This window comes from Phaethon lepturus, unplaced genomic scaffold (genome assembly GCF_000687285.1).
Source record: "Phaethon lepturus isolate BGI_N335 unplaced genomic scaffold, ASM68728v1 scaffold6457, whole genome shotgun sequence".
Taxonomy (NCBI): Eukaryota; Metazoa; Chordata; class Aves; order Phaethontiformes; family Phaethontidae; genus Phaethon; species Phaethon lepturus.
Window position 1 is genome coordinate 4,573 of NW_010553934.1, and position 14,608 is coordinate 19,180.

At 35.7% G+C, this 14,608-nt stretch overlaps 1 protein-coding gene across 1 annotated transcript in view; it reads right to left on the minus strand.

Moving 5' to 3' along the window:
- Positions 1–200: 200 nt before the first annotated feature.
- The window catches only part of IFT80 (intraflagellar transport 80), a 51,322-nt gene continuing 36,914 nt past the window's right edge, over positions 201–14,608 (minus strand). The window contains exons 12-19 of the mRNA XM_010291663.1: positions 10,306–10,370; positions 9,345–9,480; positions 8,510–8,657; positions 7,483–7,654; positions 4,815–4,904; positions 4,543–4,715; positions 3,278–3,401; positions 201–440 (exon numbers count right to left, since the gene is read on the minus strand). Of these exons, the coding sequence (XP_010289965.1) occupies positions 327–440; positions 3,278–3,401; positions 4,543–4,715; positions 4,815–4,904; positions 7,483–7,654; positions 8,510–8,657; positions 9,345–9,480; positions 10,306–10,370 (1,022 nt within the window). The 3' untranslated portion in view covers positions 201–326. The remainder of the gene's footprint in view (positions 441–3,277; positions 3,402–4,542; positions 4,716–4,814; positions 4,905–7,482; positions 7,655–8,509; positions 8,658–9,344; positions 9,481–10,305; positions 10,371–14,608) is intronic.

Sequence of the window (14,608 nt, forward strand, 5' to 3'; positions counted from 1 at the left end):
ATTCGAGGCAACCAAGGTTAAATAGTTTTAATGGCAATGAAAAATTAAAAGCCGCTAACGGAAAGACAGTTGATTTCTCTTTTTTGTCATACATGTATTAGAGACTCCAGTGCAGCTACTCACTGGAGCTAGGGCATCAGAACATAAACCCAACTCAAAATGAGACTGTAGTAAATAAATAATTCTGCCTGTCATCCAACAATTAACAAGAATTCTCATTCCTGTTCCCCACAAGATGTTTGCTGTGGCTTTTTTTATTTATGTTTGTCAAAATATGCCAGTACAAAATATTGAAGAAGCACTTATTAAGGTGACGAAAAGGACAGTTACTGCTGTACAGTTACACTAGTTCTCACTGCGGGACTGGCTGCTGCCCGTTCTCTTTCTTTAGCAATTTCCAACTCTATTTTGGCTTTGATTTTATTCCAATCAACTTCCAGCTGTAAGAACAGAAAAGCAAGTATGCAGAGATCAACTAACATTATAGAGAGAGGTCAAACAGATTCACTAACAGGATAATTTGAAATTACAATTACAAAGTGATCATATCAATTATTATATAGTTCTTGAGGTATAAGTGAACAACTTATACTAATGGAAGGTATGAAGGCACAGCTGGGTCCTAACAAGCTGAGCTTTCCACCTTTAAGATAAAACCAGCTTGGATATATTTTAACAAATACTAACACATCTCATTGTGTCTGGCAAAAAAACCCCAAACATTAAAACACAAAAATAACTTGGATCAACTTGCATCTAATTTAAATGTACTGACATCTGTGTCCTATTACTGAGAATATAGCCCTTTATCAATAATACATGCAGTGATGTCTTTTGACTGCACCTAAAGTCCACCAAGTAAACTGATCGCGTATTACACTAGTTATCTGATGTAACAGAAATCAGTTTTCTGCTTGAAATTTATCTTCTACATCAGTAACTATTTTAGCTTTATCTTGGCATTTCTCCAGCTGCACAGAATCATCATCTTCTGGCTATATTCTATTTCAGTGAAACTTCAGACAATAGATATAGTACAATATCCATGGTACAGCGGGGTACAACAGTTGTCTGTCATTCCAAAAATGCCTGACAAGAAAGAATGGATCACGGTGCATTTCATGACTATAAAAACATGTCCAAAAACTGGGCAAAAATGTAATTGCGAAGTTCAGTTTCATTGCTGGAGATACTAAGACTGTCAAAAATGGGATGGGGAAAAAAAAAATCTCAACTGCTGCACAGGGAATTTCCAGAGTAGCTGTTATTCTGTTAACTACGTCATGAAATAACACGGAAGATTCGCTGTGAGGGAAGATGTAACTGCAATACCCACGTTCTCATGTGAAAAGGTTAATCCCTCAATTCAGGATGCATTTACTGGGTCCAGGTGCTTTGGATCTGATGACTGAAATCTTTATGGAGCTCTAAGAAAGAATGTGTTTGCTTTAACAGATGTCACACAGATGCTAAACACACCACATCTAGGGCTAGTTCTGCCATCTAGCCCAGAGAGCTACTTGCCAGTGAAGCCAACAACCCTTGCCAGTGACACCTAGTAACTGCCAAGATATGGATTCTCAGTATACATATTAGGTTCATAATACCTTATATATAAAGATGTGAGATATAACAACTAAGCACATTGTTTAGATTCCGTATCTGATTGCAGATCAGTGCTCTCAAGCTGCAATTACAGAAAAGAGGTAAAAAACTCCTTACTTAAGCCTGAAGGAGCTTTAGGTGGTGAGAGGGAACCTGAGACCCTTTTTTTTTTTCCCCCCGAGAAGGAATAGCAGCACAAAATCTTGCTTTTCTCTTCAATGCACTTAACATTGCCTTCTAACTTTGCTATGTGAGCCTGACAGGCTGCATTAAGAATTTAGCTACCACTGTACCCAAGAGCTTAAAAATCCACTTCATTAAGTAGGTTCCCTCCTGGTTTCAGATCCAGCAGACAAGACCTCCAGAACATGGACGCAGAAAAGAACTTCTTTACTGCAGGAAGCTCCTGCAGTCTGAGACCCAAATTTCAAGACAGAGTGCAAGGTGAAATAGGCTCTACTTGCATCACTCTGCTCACATCTTGTCACTGACAAGGTGTTATTGCTTGGGAACCCTTCCAGAAACTACAGCTTTCTCGACCAATTAAAGACAAGACAGCATTATCTAAAAAGTCTCTTTCGGAAGCATCAGGGGATTAACACAATTTTTGCTCAATAATGGATTTAAAGTATGTGGAAGACATACTTCCAGCATAGCAGCCGAAATTGCTGCATGATAAGAGTGCTTGGAATCTGTTCTGTTATTTTCCTGTATTTTCTAGGTAAAGTACTGCAGAGTGGTTCATTGCAGGGCTCAATATTGTGCAGACTTTTATTCTTGTTTAAGGAAATGAAACATCCGCAGAGATGCTAAAAGCTAATGCCTTAAATTAGAAATTGAGCTTTATTGGAACTGTAATGGGCACTGTCCAATGAAAGGATCTGAGCTAGCAGCTCAGATGTATTTCCTGATCCATCAGCTACAGAGGATGAAAGGATCTGAGTCAAAGTACACGTCTCTTTTCATAGTTTCACCCTCAGAATGCTTAGGAACAGTGAGGGGAAGAACAGGAAGGACATAAGGGCTGCTCAATGAAATTACTATCTAAGGTGCACATGTGGGTGCCTCTCATAAAGGAAATGCACAGTACTCCTCCACTGGAAGCTAAAATACTTCTCGGTTATCAATTTTAAGACCTGTCCGCAGTCTTTAAGATCTGTGAAATGCTAATAAATTGAAATGACCTACTGATGATGAAGATGGTTTCCAAAGGTTTGATGAAATTGTTATTTAGTATTTATCATATTTGGCAGAACAGTTCATAGTTCACTCCTAGTATGTATCTGGATACCTTCAAAGTTTGTTATTGTTGCTAGCCATAAAATTACATAAAAATGTTGAAGCCATTTAAGAGGTACACATTCAACCATACTGAGGTCTAGCTCCCTGTTTATAGAAAACAACTGTGCCTTCATTTGTATAATCCTTGCCAGATACTAAACATATACATTCTGTATCTGTGCCTTCAAATAAAACACATGCACAACTATTACTAGCCAAGTAACCACACATGAAGCTATGAACTTGTACTCAGATGTAAAAATCTTAAGACTTGTGTCCACATTTGAACCAAAGAATGAAAACATAAGAGCAATTTCCCTCCACCCTCCCAAACTGGCTACAAAAAGCAGGCTGACCTAAAGCTGTAGAAGTAATTCTGAGGAATACTTACACCTTCTGCATATTGCAAAAATCTTTTGTTTGTTTCTTTTTTACCAAAGGCCTCTAGGAACTTCTGTCGATAAGCCAGGACTGTGTCAACATGTGTCTTGTGCTTTACTGCTAGTTCTAGGGCCCTGGAATAAAACAGAAATGGGCTTGTCAGGCTATATAAATGCTCTGGCACAGCTACAATCACCATGGTTTTGCAAAACGATACGCTGAAAAGCATTGGGGCTGCAGGCAAAGATTCCTAATCTATAGTACCAAGCAGTTTTACATTAGTATCAGTCACAGGAGGTTAAAAGTAGCTAACAAAGGAGACTGTCCACTTTGCGATGCATGCTATGAAAAATATCCAACAATTATTTCTGTTGACAACCTCACCACATCACTGGAGCTTGACAATAGGAGTATTTTTATTTCAAGGAAATAAAAGAGACTGTTTAGAGTTTAGCACTCTCAATATAAAGGGGGAAATAATTTTTAATAACTTTATTAGAGTCAGGAATTGCTTCTGAACAGTGCCATAATACGTATTTATGACGTATGCTACACAGCATTTATGAATATTCTATAGGCAGGAAAGATTAGTCACTGGATTGGCATAATTGATTACTCTTACATCTGTTTTCTTCTCAATGGCATAAAGAATACTTATGTTTGATAGACACAGGTTTTAGATGATACATATTACGCAACATAATAAAACCTACAGATACGTGGGGGAAAAAACAACTTTCTGCCCACAGCAATATGCATATAATAGCAGAGAAATTAGTAGTAAATGGCCTCAAGATTCTGTTAGAAAACGTGGGTTTTTGTTTAAAGGAGAAATTCCTACTTTGTTTTCTCAGGCCTAATTCATATTTCATCCACCTACACAGTGCTGGGAGTCTGAATAGCCACATATCTATTTTTAGCAACAAGACATTTCAAAACAGCCTTAATTCTTTGAAGGTCACACAGAGTTTGAGGTATCGCTAAGGTCTTTTTTGTGTCAACAACAATGAAAAAGCAAAACGTTATTTAAAAATACTTCCAAGCATGTTTTGGAATTTATCGCAGAATACTTCTATCTTCTAAATATGACAGAAAAGAAAGTTATTTCTTTGGTTATTGTCAGGATGTGATTTACGTCATCTTTTTACAGCTCTGGGGAATTACAGATAGGAAATTAGTCAGCTAAGTATCTGCAATAAAACAACCGATTTAAATAATTTACAGGTTACCTCAGTAGAACTGCTTATAAACATATTGTGTTTGAGGAAATACTACCTATCCCAATTGTAAAGATTAATGTTGACTTGAATAGCTTGATAAATAAGGCCTGTTTGAAGCAGCAGGGTTTCAGCTTCTTGGGTGTTTCCACTGAACAGCAGTATATGAGCCATCCTTGACTCTTTTGATGGAAGATCTTTGATGGAATTGATATACTGAACTTTATCAATCTGTTAACGAGATGTACAACAGTTTAATTAAAGGGAAATTCACTGATAAAATTAGTCTTGCAACAATTTAACTGGAAGCAAAGAACTCAATTTTCTTACCTCACCAATTGCTGCATAGGCGATTTCTGCTGTAGCCATGTCTTTGTTGGCAACCGCCATAGCAGCTAAACATGCCCACATAGTTTGATCCTGAAATTTAGAAACAAATGCAACTCCTAAAACTTCAAATAGTCATTATTATGCGAAAAATTAGTTCTCAAAGGAAGTCTTCTCAAAGCCCTGAAAATAATGTATAACAACACAGCATTTCTCAGCATGCTATTTATGGCACCGTGGTCTAAGTCTCTTATTAGAAAGTCACTACTTAATTATTTCTCAGAAGTCCTTCATTATAAAAATGTTGATGTGCTCAGCTGAGACTGACAGTGTGGCTGAATAAATCATTAGTTTTCAGCATCTCAGCCAGTAATGAGCTAATCGAAAGCTAATCACTTTACAACCTCATCATCGGTGTCCCTGTCACTAGTTGTGGAACTATGCTGGAAACCAAAGCACTGGTTGTAGTTAAAATAATTTTTTTAACCTGACTAATCTCAACCAGGCTTCACAAATTACTGTACTGGAACCATGATGCTGACAATAACTGTACATCTATCATAAACGTATTACGAATGAAAGAGAAAGGGAAAAACCCCACTAACTCAGAAAAAACATTTAGAAAAATCCTGATGTTTTACCACACCTGAAAACTCTAGTTCAGACAGGAACAATGTAATTCTGAATGAGTTTGTTAGTCCACCTGCACTCTAGGGATTAAGCGGGTTTTAGTATTTTTAAAAATGTGTTCAATAACGAATTTGAAAATACGTTGCAATGTGAACAGGTTTTTAGAAGCAGCATAGGATTACTATTGATTTAAACCAGAATAAACAGCTACGCTGAATATGCTCTAAACATGTTCCCATGCCCTGTCTTACAATTGCTTTTGTATGAAACGAAATTGGTAAGACCCACTAAAGCCAATGAAATACAGTAATTTAGCCTAAGGCTATGGTTTCACTATCACCATCTCTACACCTGGCCACGTGCTCCTACTCTTTAACATGATCCAGGGCAAGATAAACCTTCCTGCTGGTGGCCCATAATGTGGGAGAATTGAAGTTGTTCAGTGAATTGAACGCTCATAAAAATCTTCCCACTTCCCTATTACCCAGAAAGTTAGGTGATGAAATGCTGAAAGCTCAGCCTGATATTATCCAAGAGACCAAATTTCTAGTTTTTCACCTATAGGTCTTACTGTTCTCTCTTTCGTCAGAACGATGGTCCGTTTTGTTACCACTGATTGGAAGCACTTTGAACTGACTACCTGTGTTGCCAACATCACAAAAAATAGCCCTGCATGGTCATGAAGAGTTTAGGAATCATGAAAGATAAATAAAGTACTCGAGGCAAGACCAGCTGCGATGGCTCTGTTTACCCTGGTGTAAGGGGGTTCCAGGTCATCTCTCAGCACAAACACGAACTGTCAAATAGAAAGGAGATTCACACCATCTCGTTTAGCCCAGTTTAGATTACCTTACATCAAAGACAAAAACTTTCTTTTGTAAAGAAGTCTTCAAAGGCTGAGACCTAGGTACCTAACTTAGATGCTTAAAACCAGATGATGTGAATACTCTTCACATTGAAAATGAAGATTTTGTTACAGTTTTTCCTGAGAGAAAGGCATTCCTCACTTGTTGACAGACACAGACTAATGAGGAAAGCCTCATAAAAAAAGGACAGTGGCAAAACATGATACCTAGATTGGGATTTCATAAAAATACCACCAAAAATTTTAAACATTTTTCATTTTAAGTAGGATTGAACTCATTGGATGGCTACCCATAAGAATGAAGAGGATGCATGAAAAGTTTGGAAAAAAAAAATCCTTGAATTAAAAAACCTTCACATTAATCAGAAAGAAACAGTATTATGAGTATTACCATCTGACACAGATGTTTTATTTTTAAAGGTAATACATTTAGATTACTCAAAAGAAGTGAACATAATACTCTATTTGAAGTTTGAAATCCCAGTTCCCACTGCCAAGCACTGGGGAAAAAAGCCTTCTATTAGAGGGGTAACACTTGAAATAAAAATCATTATACAAGCCAAATTACCTGGATGGGTATTGATTTAATAATGCAAATACAAAGATATTTTAAATACACATTTAAAGTCATGATAAACTTATGAAAGTGCTTAACTCTCTTCTAGGAGTAAATGGGGGAAAGGAAGCAGGGTTTAGGGGGGTTTTGTTTGTTTTTAAAACTTCCAGACTCACCTCATCTGTTGCTGTTGTCTAAATACATACAAAAGAAAGCAAAGGGAAAAAAAACACAAACAAAAAACAAAAACAAGTGAAATAAAATGTGAAAAAATAATAGCCAACTGTTTATGGAGATAAAGATCACTTTTAATCAGTTCATATTAAGACCTACTCCTGAAAACTTATGCTTATTACTAAATTCTATGAGTACCTGTGTTCAATCCATCTGGTGTAAATAAAAAGAAGATTGTTTATTATGTATAATTAAAATTATGACATTATGTATATTATGTAATTATGAAAAATGTATATTTTTTCATGACCAGCCTAAAAATAATCAGCAACAAAGCAGAAGAATGGCAACAAGATGTAACATCCGATGCACAATTAAAGTAATACTTGAAAACACAAATATTACAGTGAAGCTGTATCTGAACATTCCCAATAATTAGCATTTACCTTGACAAAGCGACACAATCTGACAGCATCTTCCCATTTAGAACTGCTAACATATTCATGAAGAATCGCAGGATAAGGTGAAATATTAAGGTGAATAAGTGAACCATCTGCTCTTCTAATTGTTATTTGATTTCCTACAAAATGTACAATCTGGGGGTTTTTGCTAAATTCGCTGGGTAGAGAAAGAAAGGTAAGTTAATATTAATTTCTTTCTTACCGAGAAGAACTTTAGGAATTCAAAAAAATCTTTGTTTCAAAATTACAACATGATTATACTTCATTTTCAGAGCATATAAAAATCTAAGCTAGTTATTTGACAGTTACATCCAACAGGTAGTTGTAATGTTCTCTAAAAATAAAATGATGTTATGCACATTCATTGGCTGGAAGGCAAATGCAAACTGGGTATTTGTGCAAAAATTTTCAAATACATTTTTTAATAAAAAATATTTGAGCTCCCATAACTCTTAGAATTAAATAATGAATTCAGGTATTTTTTATGAAGAATTTCGTATCACAAAATATTAAAGTACTTATGAATAAAGTAAATATTTAAGCTAATACGTAAAGTAAACATGCCGAGCTAGAAATAATATTATTGGTGACTTTTTATCTTGACACTTTTAATTTTCAACAGATACTTTAAACAGATTTTCTTTTTTGTTTGTTTGGGGTTTGGTTTTGGTTTGTGGTTTTTTGTTTGTTTGTTTTTTTATTTTATGAACAACTAAGGCAATATTTCACAAGATACGATGAACATTTTGCTTTTGCATCAAGATACTATTCTACTTTTAAACTGCACATCATCATTTTAACTCCGAACTTGATGATATACCTTATAAAACATTTCTTCACTTCCTGATTTCCTAATCAAGAAGTAGTGACATGGGGAAAAAAAAAAAAAATTTAAAAGTTGCAACCCTGGTTTCTATTTCACCTGGTAAAATTCACATAATTCTTTAAGGAATGAGTGAACTGGTTAAAATACATCATAATAATACTATTTTGGGTAAAAAGGATATATTACCTTGCATCTTTTTCATACACAGTTTTTGGCAAAAGATCTTTATCAACATAGACTGTGTTGGGGTAGTACCAGACTGTAAAACGGGTATCTTGAATCCCACAAAGAATGTTAGATGTGTCATTCCAAGCCAAAGTTTGAACCATTGTCCCTTAATTTAAAGATAACAGAATAATATGAAATTCCACAAGAAACTTCAAAATAAAGGTACACTTCTCAAACTGTAGTAAAAGGGTAATTATTAGTCATTCTTAGTTCCTTTCATGGGGACTGGTTTTAACCCCTTAGTTTGTAAGGTAACATCTCACAAACTTTCAGCCAAATTAAGTTTTCTCTTTCTGAAAGTAAGTTCTTTTCAGAATAATGTTTTTTGGACTTAATTTTGAGACTGGAGATCAAAATTAACACAACGGTCAGACTGCACCTTCATACTTACTGGATCATGCATCTGTCTACAGCATTTAAACTTTTAATTAAACACATTATGATCTTAAGAGTTTGTATTTGCAAGAAGAATGTCTGAAAGATTCTGTATTGAGTAATTCTGAGGAATACATCCTTCTCTTAGCCGCTTGCTCCTGAATTAATTTAACGAGTGCTTAAATGTTAACAACTGCTTAACATGTAACTGTTATCACATATAAATACTGATAATTTTTAGATTAAATGTACTAAAATTGTTTCTACCACTACCTTAGGAAAGCCACAGGACTATTTCTAATGTGCTTTCAAGACCAATTTCACTATTAATTAAAAAGCAAAATTTTGTCTCTTGTACTAGATAAAAGTCAATTTGCCTGCTAGCATGTAGTTAAAAGTTATTTTAATTTTTTCTTACCTATTTTGACAATCTTCTGTTCTTTTCCAAACCGTTTAACTGAAGTAATGTAAAGATCTCTGTTCTTATCAATAAAAGCTATTTTTCTTTCACTTGTAAGTCCTTTTTGGTCCAAAGCAATCTCCACAATTTCTGTCTGAAAAGGAAAAAGAAAATATCTGATTTTTATTTTGGAGATTCATATCACAGAAAGCATGTGATATTCAAACAAATGAATGCTTTACTAAAAATAAGGCACAAAACTCTTGAAAAACTGGATTGTGAAGACACTTTATGTATGTCTTCTCTGTTGAATGAAGCAGTATATAAATTAAATTTCATGCAGATTAAAACAAAACTGCAACAGAGAAGAGTTAGCAAATTCGGAATTTACTACAAACTACAGAAATAGAAGTGTCAGTCTCAAAGCAAAGCTGCCTAAAAGATGAATCTTTATTCCTCTCTCCAAAGAAGCTGCCTAATTTTGCCTTTTTTGTATAGCAAAATGCTATAGAAGTAAATAGAAGTAAATGCAGTTCAGGCTATCATTTTTGAAGTAAAAGCAGTAAAAGCTCAGACTGAAGACAGACAACTTCTCACTGAAGTTCTTCTCACCGTTCTTTTCTTCAGTGTTAACAACAGGTTGGCACTAATAGAAGTTGCTTTGGAGTACATGCAAAGGAAACTCAGTTGATCCGTTTTACTGCATAACAAAACTATTCACCTGTAGTTTCAAGATCTTACGTGCATGGGAAACACACGCCAGGAACTGAACACAACCTATAGCATATCCCGTTGTGCATCGACGCTGCAAAAAGAATCTGATTTTTGTTATTTTCTAAGAGTCAGCTAGAGTTGTGAAGCTCCTCTTCATTAAGGTTGTAAATCTTTCATAGGTTATTAGACCATTGCTGAGGAAACCTGTTATGGATTCTTAATTTCAAAGTATAAGAAAAGAGAGACAATATATCCTTCACCTTACCTTATGGGTTAGAGGCCTTCCATCACCCAATGGCTTTCCAGATAAAGCTTCAAATATGTAGATAACTGAAGAGAAAAAAAAATTGGTTTGTTAGTTAAACGCAACAGTTCTTCACAGACTTTTCAAGCAGTTCCATTCAGAGTATAATCTACTGCAAGTGGATACTTATTACTGTGTGCTAGATTTACCAGTGACTTTCACACTCTGGTGAAAAAGAATCTTATAGTTGGGAAAGATGTAACCGTCAGTCTGTTGAGACGGTTACATTAGGAAGAGTCTCATTTTGCAATTGGAGTAATCTGTGAAAATTCTCAAGTATCATGATTTTCCGAGCATTGATAGCCATTGAAACATGGTATTATGGACTGATACAGGATTGAGAAAACTAACGGTTTAATTCCTATTACAGCTCAAATGGTTATTTACAGAAACGACCCCGAGTTCTTTCTGACGCAAGTCTGCAGCACGCTGCATTCTGAATAAATTAATGTTTACCAAGACTGATAGATTTACTCAATCTTAACCCACAGTTTTAATGAATATGAAGGTTTAGGAAGTGATACCATTGACTGATGTATTTTCCTAAAGAATTATTATCAGATATATAGAAAGCTGTCCTTTGAACTATTGGCTAAAACATTCTTCAGAAGCATTCTCTATTTTCTTAATAATCTGCTCTATTTGAATTATTCATACAGTGGTCCCTAGGCATATTTTCTTCCAGGACAATTCAGGGTTTCTGCTTGTCATGATAATACAGTTAATGATAATACATTAATAACTGGCTTTATCCAGTATCTGCTTTATACAGATATACTTGAATTTTATATATAATTCTTGCAATCTTTACCAAAAGTCTGTTCCACTCTCTCCCTGTCTCGCCGTCAAAAAACCAGAAGACAACAAAAAAATCCCTCCAAAAACCCCCCACCTACATCATCTGTATTTCTGGGACATTCAGTGAAGACTCAAATTTGCAACTTGGCTAAAAATAGTTTCTTTTGCTTTCTTTCTGTCTCTCTCTATATATATTACACATGTGTGTGATGCACACACATCTATGCGCGTTCAAAAACTATTCATATATACTTTATATCTAGCCCGTGAACGTACACACGAATTCAGACAAATGTAGGTAGAGTACTCAAACCTAGAAAAAACAGTAACATTTTAAGAACACCAGCTGTAATTTCAAGCACGTGGTTGCGTGTTAGTTCACAGAAAACACAGATGTGACAGGAACATTTCGGATGCTCAGTAACACATCCCACCTGCGGTTTCAACACGTTACCTGTAGGTACACAACGTAAGACGAACATACACGTTCACTCCAAAGGATGGCGATGTTCACATGTTAATCCTGCTGTGCATGTCTCACTAGGACACGGGATGTTGGTTTGAGGTCAATGGTTATACAGGCAGAATTAAAAAAAAACCCAGCAACTTGTAAGAGCAGGTGTTCAGAAAGCACTGGTTGAGTATGCAGAGGAGGAAAAGAAAAGGTTTTGCACGAGTTGCTCTTGGCAGCTGGCTAGATATAAAAAAGAAAACCAGTTGTTCCTGAGAAGTGCTATTTTTCTCACTTTTATGCATGGCTCCCTGCATGAAATTTATTTTGATCTAGCTATACAAGCCAATTTTACTGCTATTATGCTAGCTCTAGAAAGTGAGATTAAGAGTTTTAAAGAAGACCACTGTACCTAATTAACAAGTAAAATTGGTTAACTTTTCATTAATCTGCAATGCATATCAAGGTATTTCAGAAAATAAGTTTGGGCTTGTTTTGGTGGTTGTTTTTTGTCCCTTATCGGGAAAAACTCCACATCACTTGACAATCATTTAGAACCTAAAGTATATCTTTTTTTAATCTGCATAAATTAAAAATAGAAACAAAGGGCATTCTCTCACTTTGAGCATCCAGAGAAAGAGAACAGCTACTGCGTGTCTTTTAACACACGTGTTCTATTATCACAGAATAACTGCTCCTAGGGTCAGCAGTTCCCTTTTGAGAATAGGCTCACCTCCCTCTTCCAGCTTCGTTAGAGACTGAGGAAGGGCTGTGAGCACAGAGGTACCAACCTGTTTTCTAGATTACTGAAAGAGGAAGGATACCCAAGGAACAACGCTGAGGTACAGCAAGTTGTATCTCTCTCTGTTTCAGATTAAATTAGCTTGTAGAGCGCGTCGTACTACAACGTGCAAACTGCTTGTATCAAACGGAGCTATCGTAGGTATTTCTATAATGCAGTGCATTATGAAAAACAGACCTGCCCTCAAAACAGGGCAAAGAAAAAAACCAAACGCTTCTGCTGGGATGAGTTGAGAAGAATAAACAGACCTAGATAAGCCACGGTTTCCTGTGCCAAGAATCTGTTTTCCAATGTGCTGGCATATTATAAAGCCTTTTTTACCACTACTAGTGGGGCTCGTATCTAAAAAAGAAAAAAAAACCCAACCCCTTCTCATTGCCCTGAGGGAAGCTCCTATCAACAGGATCGTTTGGAGGGCTTATCCTGAAAACATAACCAGAAACCCAGCCTCAGCAAATTCCAGTTTTGATGAAGATTAGCCTGCGTGCAGAGCCAGCTGACAAGATTTTCAGGACATTAATAGGAACGGTTGGGAGATGGACATGCTCTTCAGCCTATTCAGGAAGACAGGCAGGGGAACAGGGCAAGAGAGTGAGTTTACCATCAAAATTTTGAACATGCATGCATATAGATGGTAGTCAATATTCATGGGTGAATTTTCTGTATCCCCTCAATTTATTTAAAATAATTCTATTGTTTTAATTCTAACTACATCAAGGTGTCAATATGGCACTAAAGTCTCTTGTGTTATACATATTAAGTAATATACAAAATGTACACACACTTGTGTAATATAAACACACAGACATACACCCAGAGTAAGAAGATCAGAAATAAAATACAATTTTTCACTTATCCTTTTTTTTGCAAACTACTTGAAAAATTTACACTGATATATATTTTTGCTGATTAAAATCAATTTCAGTTATTACACAGCTATTTTAGGTATCTTCAGTGTCTTGGTGCTTGAGGACAATATTTTCTGAAGTAACTTTCCTTAAAAATGAATACACGTTACAGTTATACTACTACTCTTAAAAGTAACTATTCAAAATGAAAGAAAGTATTTGATCTCACACAAAAGATAAGGATGTGCAAGAAAAAAAAGTACATATAAGTTGTACGGAGTAGCAAATACGCTTTGTAACAAGGAAGTGAGAAAAACCTCACCTAATTTTATTTTTGCTTGGGGAGGGATATTTTAAAGTATCATTACAAAGGTTTTTTCCATTCACCAAGGAATTTAAGTTAAGCACATAAGCAAGCAGGTTATATGCTGAGAAAACCACTACTACTTTGCTGCAAGACAAAGAACTCTCAAATTCTGAAACTGTTTAAAATCCAATCGTTAAGTCTAGGATAACAGAGAGAGTTAACAGCTAAAAATTGAGTTAGTGTCAGCTGGAAGCACAGGAAGCTTTCGCTGTTTCACACTGCAGTAGGAGCACCTCCCGTGCACAGTTGCTCCCGCTGGTAATCCCCTTACTGGCCATATCGCAGGAGAAATACAGTTACAGCGAGCATGCCAGCCCCGTCTTGTAATATTTGTACGGCCTATAAATGGCACCGTTATGAGGTCAAAAGTCAAAGTGCCATGGGTTTTCCAGCAATGGAAGTGTCTGTCTCCAGCAGACAATTAAAATTTAAATTGTTGCACAGGCAAACTTACAGATTTGCATCAGGAGATAGAACAAAGGAAAAATGCTAAACAAAGACAAAAAGATATTCATGTACCACTCATTAATGCAAACATTGATGTGAAGCTCACATGGCCATGTTGCATTTTAGAATTACAGAGCTTTTGATGCCAAAACACAAAATTTAAGAGCATAAAAATCTTCAAGAACACAACACTGAGACAGAACATCACAGCTTTGTAACTAGGGTCATATCAGCTGCATACAAAACTTACACACTGTAAAGATACAAACCCAAAAAAACTAAAGCAAAGCACATCTGAGAACTAAAATTAATCACAGCTAATGTACTGGTAGCTTCTAAGAGCAGCAGTCAAGCAGAAAACGTTGCTCGGGTACTTCTTCAGAAAATCACGTCAGAGTAAAAACCTACCGTTCAAGTATTTATTGCAAATATTCCATGGTTCTCTGATGCATTACACACCACTGGAAGTTCAGGGACATATATCATTCTCTTTAAGTTTTTTTAATCAAAGTTAAGCAAGAATCTTAATTCTTTTTTATAATAAATATTCT